Below are 6,183 nucleotides of genomic sequence, written 5' to 3' on the forward strand. Positions count from 1 at the left end.
AGGCACAGCATCTCAGTGCTAGAGGCGTTACTACAGTCCCTTGTTCAAATCCAGGCTGTATCATATTCGGCTGTGATTGGGAGTCCCATATGGCGGCGCACAATTGGCCCAGTGTTGTCTGGGTTAGGGTTTGACCGGGGTAGGCCGTCATTGAAAAGAAGAATTTGTTCTTAACTGACTTGCTTAGTTAAATAAAGGTTAAATTGCATAGGCATATTATTATTTTGTATAGGCCTACAGATAATTGGTTTATAAAGGCCTTGATTGCCAATAGTCTGCAAATAGTAATAAATAGTGATAAACATTGACTGAAATTGTGAGCTTGTCCTTGAGCTGCTTGCAAAATTGCTTCCTTTTTCCTCATGTTCAGCTGTTGGCAGAGAAGGGACAGTGTGGTAAGGGTAGCCGTGTCTCTCAGACAGTCTAGCCCTACCTCTTAGGCACTCCCTCTTGCCCCTATGCTTCCTGCTTTCTCTATGCGTGCTCACTGAGGTATAATAAGAACGCATGCACTGCCATGCCAAATAGGTTTCCTGGTCTCAGAAAGCTCCACCCCTTTGGAATAAAGGGAACAAGCTCAGTTCCTCCCAGTGACTAGAGACTGCCTTTACACAGCAAGGATTACTAGCCAAACACTGACCTCAAGCGGCTGCTGGCTGAATCACAGTTTCGTTTCTAAAGCCTTGAAAGTTAACTTTGGTACTTGGCAGAGGGTGAATCTCAATTTCATACTCCTCGTATCCTCCCTCCTTGCTTCCTTCTCAAAACCCATTGGATGAGAAAGCCAGAGGTCCCGCCCCTCTGACTTTCTCCTCCAATGGGTTTTGAGAAGGAGGCAAGGAGAGAAGATGCGAGGAGTATGAAATTGAGATTCTCTCTAAATCATTCCAGATGAGGGAGTGTCTCAAAAACAGAATGGCTTCCAGATCAGCTTCTCCTGAGGAGGATCTCTCCTGTCCTTTTTGCCGTGAGATCTTCAAAGATCCCGTGGTCTTGTCGTGTAGCCACAGCGTCTGTAAAGCCTGTCTGCAGGAATACTGGAAACAGAGGCGATCTCGGGAATGTCCAGTGTGCAGGAAGAGAAGCAAATCAAAAGGCAATCCTCCCTGTAACCTGGTCTTAAAGAACCTGTGTGAGGCCTTCTTACAGGAGAGGAGGCGCAGAGATTCAGGGGAGTCTGAGGAGCGCTGCAATCTGCACAACGAGAAACTCAAGCTCTTCTGTCTGGATGATAAGCAGCCCATCTGTGTTGTGTGTCAGGCCTCCAGAAAACATAAAAACCACAACTGCTGCCCCATAGATGAAACTGCACAGCATCAAAAGGTACAGTAGCATAAACAGGTGAATTTAAAATACAGTACATATCCATCATTTATCAAATATAATATACAGTTAGTATCAATGTGTTGTTGTATTTATGGCGGTACTTCCGTGTGTGAAACCAGTGTCAAATCTATATTTTCCAAGTATTTTTCTCAATATTCTGGAGAATATTGATGCAAATAATTTCCTAATTCCTGTAAAAAAAAATCAGATCTATCCGGATTGAAGAGTACAAACATCTAACCACACACATATGGCGTGACACCTAACTACTATACTCACCACGTGACACCTAACTACTATACTCACCACGTGACACCTAACTACTATACTCACCACGTGACACCTAACTACTATACTCACCACGTGACACCTAACTACTATACTCACCACGTGACACCTAACTACTATACTCACCACGGGACACCTAACTACTATACTCACCACGGGACACCTAACTACTATACTCACCACGTGACACCTAACTACTATACTCACCACGGGACACCTAACTACTATACTCACCACGTGACACCTAACTACTATACTCACCATGTGACACCTAACTACTATACTCACCACGGGACACCTAACTACTATACTCACCACGGGACACCTAACTACTATACTCACCACGGGACACCTAACTACTATACTCACCACGGGACACCTAACTACTATACTCACCACGTGACACCTAACTACTATACTCACCACGTGACACCTAACTACTATACTCACCACGTGACACCTAACTACTATACTCACCACGGGACACCTAACTACTATACTCACCATGTGACACCTAACTACTATACTCACCACGGGACACCTAACTACTATACTCACCACGGGACACCTAACTACTATACTCACCACGGGACACCTAACTACTATACTCACCACGTGACACCTAACTACTATACTCACCACGTGACACCTAACTACTATACTCACCACGTGACACCTAACTACTATACTCACCGCGTGACACCTAACTACTATACTCACCACGGGACACCTAACTACTATACTCACCACGGGACACCTAACTAGTATACTCACATACCCTGGCTTGTACACAGAGGGGAACAGTCCATTCACCTTCCCCTCCATGTCGATCAACTCTGTAATGAAACAACAAAGTACAAATTCTCTTCAATAAAACAATGTCTCTTTCCAGGAGGAACTCCAGACTTTTCTGAAGCCCTTACAGGAGAAGCTGGAGGTCTTTAATAAAGTTAAACAAACCTGTGACCAAACAGTAAAACACATTAAGGTGAGGATGCTGAGTGCATAGAATTGTATGGATTTTATGGATTGTATGGATTTTACTCAAAAGTATTTTGTGGATAAACTGTGAAAATGAACATTTAAATAATGTAATGCCTTTGTTATCTCTTGTGTCCAGAACAAGGCCCAGCACACAGAGATGGTGATTAAAAAAGATTTTCAGAAGCTCCACCAGTTTCTACGAGAGGAAGAGGAGGTGAGGATAGCTGTTCTGAGGGAGGAAGAGGAGCAGAAGAGTCAGGTGATGAAGGAGAAGATTGAGGAGATGAGCAGAGAGATATCATCACTTTCAGACACAATCAGAGCCTTAGAGGAGGAGCTGAGAGCTGAAGACATCTCATTCCTGAAGGTCAGCACTGCTCTCTCTAAATTTCAGGGTATGTTTATCGGTTGACTGGTTAATATTGATTGACTGACTCAATCTATTATTTTTTTCTGTAGAACTACAAGGCCATAGTGAGAAGGTAAGTCATCTGTCTGCTGTCTCTCTCTGTTCTGTGGTTCTGAATCCAACCCTACAGCAACACTGACTCCTGAATGTTCTTCCAGAACCCAGTGCACACTGCCGGATCCACAGCTGGTCTCAGGGTCACTGATAGACGCAGCCAAACACCTGGGAAACCTGCAGTTCAGAGTCTGGGAGAAAATGCAAGGGATTGTGAAATACAGTAAATAAATATACACTTATGATGATACTAAAATGCATTTATCTGCCTGACCGTTAACTGTGCAGTACAAGTAACCAGTATCATTGACAGTGGTACACAACTATTATAAATTTGACTTGTTCTTCCAGGCATCCAAAAATATATATATTTTTAAACAGCATCAACCAGAAATCCCCCACCGTTCTAATCTAGTAAATCTGCTCTTTGTACTCAGGTCCTGTCACTCTGGACCCTAACACTGCCCACCTAGGTCTCGTCCTATCTGAGAATCTGACCATTGTGGAATGCACAAATGAGAAACAGCAGCTCCCTGATAACCCAGAGAGGTTTGATTACTATGCATGGGTCTTGGGTTCTGAGGGATTTAACTCAGGGACACACAGCTGGGACGTTGAGGTTGGGAACAATACATTCTGGTCACTGGGTGTGATGGAAAAGTCTGTCCAGAGGAAGGGAGCAGTTAATACTGGACACTGGCGATTCTGGCACTTCAAAGGTAAATACGGAGCATTTTCCCCACCAGAATCAACCAGTGTACTCCGTGTGGCAAAGAAACCCAAGAGGATCAGAGTTCAGCTGGACTGGGACAGAGGAGCGCTGTCATTCTCTGACCCTGATGAGAACACATGTTTACACACTATTACACACACTTTCACTGAGAGAGTCTTTCCATACTTGGGTAGTTACTGCAAGCTCTCCCCTCTGAGAATCGTACCAGCGAAGACCTCTGTAAAAGTACAGCATAGTTAGAATCTCTGTCTAGCGCAACAGCATCTATTGATCATGATACGTGTGTCAATACATGTTTATAGGTCAAAAATAATCTTACAAATCAACTCAATTTTATTTTACAATGAACATAAAGTTGTTTGACAGTGACATGTATAGAATGTTAAAGGTAATGGAGCCCTTTTTCTCGATCACCCTTGTCACAGTGCACTACCATTCCCCTTCATGTGATGTTTCTGCTCATCTTACAAATCTACTTCACAGTCAGTCACACTTAACTGTATATTCATTGTAACATTATTTGGGAAGCTTAGCCATTAGAGGCTTCTGTTCTGGAGGATGCCAGATAGAGCATAATAACAATACAGATAATGATTCCCATCTGGCTCAAAAAACCATGAAGCATACTGCAATCTAGTGGTGGGGTTGTCTCAGAGAGAGGTGTTGATTTCTTTAGAACAACCAACCCAGGTACTTGGTGCTGCTACCTGCCCATTGGTCACAGAGTGTTCATACTGTAGGCAGGTGAGCTGACCGATGCCTGGTCAGTGAGGACTAGGTATGTATGAAGTGTCCTGGCAGTTGCACAGCTCCAGGTGGTTTGACCTGTTAGGAGACAACCTGACCAGCCCTGTAGGCTTTGAACCTCAGCAGAGCAGGCCGACTCTGTCTGAGAGAGAAGGATCTGTCAAACTAAACGTGAGGTATTCTATCCGCCCTGTGTATTGTAAATGATTTGTAAGGCCTGTTGTATGTCTTGTTATTACCAGTAATTCTCTATAATAAAATTGGACAAAAACGTGAATTTTCTCCGTGTGAGATTTAAGAACAGCCTGAGTGCCAGGCTGTTTGTGTGCTGTCATACCAATGACTTGACAACGGAGTTGACAAGAACACACAGATCTGGGACCTGGCCATGTTCAGAACAGGGCTGTTCGATGTCGGTCCTGGAAGGCCAGAACACTTCTGGTTTTCATCCTTTCCTTCTATTAAGGGACTAACTTAGACCTGGAACACCAGGTGAGCACTATTCTACCTGGTAGAAACTCAAAACAGAAGCGTTTGGGCCTTCCAGGACCAGAATTGAGCAGCCCTGGTTTAGAACACTGAGGAGAACAGTGCCACAATGTGCAGGGTTCTAGTTGACTGAAAGTTCAACCCCTCATTCACATTGTCATCCGGTAATATACTGCACAACACTGGAAAACTCAGCTCTCTCAGGTACAGGTGATTATTTCCGTCTAAAAAAGTATTTCAAACAGTATTTCAAACAGGACAGCCAGATTCAGAGTTAAAACAGAACAAAATAATATTCCACCTAAACCGTGACCTTCAGGTCCTGCTAACCAACCAAGGGTGAGTCTTGGAAGTGACCTGTTGCCTCCAGAAGCCATTCTGGAGGAGGAGGGAGTGTGACCGTGAGAGAAAATGGCTTCCAGATCGTGTCTCCCAAAGGAGAAAAGATCTCTGCTGTCCTGTTTGCTATGACATCTTCAGGGATCCTGTCATCCTGTTATGTAGCCACAGCATCTGTTCATTGGTAGACAGCCATAGAGTTCCAAGCTGATAAGTCAAAACTGTAACTAGGCTACTCAGAAACATTCACTGTATTCTTGGCAAGCAACTCCAGTGTAGATGTGGCCTTGTGTTTTAAGTTATTGTCCTGCTGAAAGGTGAATTCATCTCCCAGTGTCTGTTGGAAAGCAGACAGAACCAGGTTTTCCTCTAGGATGTTGCCCGTGGTTAGCTCCATTCCATTTATTTTGTATCCTGAAAAACTTCCCATTCCTTAACGATGACAAGCGTTCCCATAACATGATGCAGCCACCACCATACCTGAAAGTATAAACTTATGTGTTGTGTTGGATTTGCCCCAAACATAACGCTTCTGTATTCAGGACAAAAAGTTAATTTCTTTCCCAAATTTTTGGCAGCGTTGTTGCAAACAGGATGTGTGTTTTGGAATATTTTTATTCTGTGCAGGTGTGCACACCCTTCTGCCCTCACAACTGCCTCAATTTGTCAGGGCATGGACTCTACAAGGCGTCGAAAGCGTTCTGCAGGCATACTGACCCATGTTGATTCCAATGCTTGATACACACGGGAAACTGTTACGTGAAAAACCCAGCAGCATTTGACACACTCAAACCGGTGCGCCTGGCACCTACCT

At 44.0% G+C, this 6,183-nt stretch overlaps 1 protein-coding gene across 2 annotated transcripts; it reads left to right on the plus strand.

The window, feature by feature from the left end:
* The first annotated feature begins 816 nt into the window (after positions 1–816).
* Positions 817–4,812, plus strand: LOC110489600 (zinc-binding protein A33-like). Of its 2 annotated transcripts, XM_036943721.1 has the most exons (7): positions 817–1,323; positions 2,507–2,602; positions 2,735–2,965; positions 3,058–3,080; positions 3,166–3,284; positions 3,499–3,610; positions 3,808–4,812. In XM_036943721.1, exons 1-7 carry the CDS (start codon positions 892–894, stop codon positions 3,893–3,895), a joined length of 1,101 nt encoding a protein of 366 aa, XP_036799616.1. In that variant the 5' UTR covers positions 817–891; the 3' UTR covers positions 3,896–4,812. The 2 variants fall into 2 exon arrangements, with proteins under 2 accessions (XP_036799616.1, XP_036799615.1); XM_036943720.1 differs by having other exon boundaries at positions 820–1,323; positions 3,499–4,812.
* Positions 4,813–6,183: the final 1,371 nt, after the last annotated feature.

Source organism: Oncorhynchus mykiss, chromosome 15 (genome assembly GCF_013265735.2).
Source record: "Oncorhynchus mykiss isolate Arlee chromosome 15, USDA_OmykA_1.1, whole genome shotgun sequence".
Taxonomy (NCBI): Eukaryota; Metazoa; Chordata; class Actinopteri; order Salmoniformes; family Salmonidae; genus Oncorhynchus; species Oncorhynchus mykiss.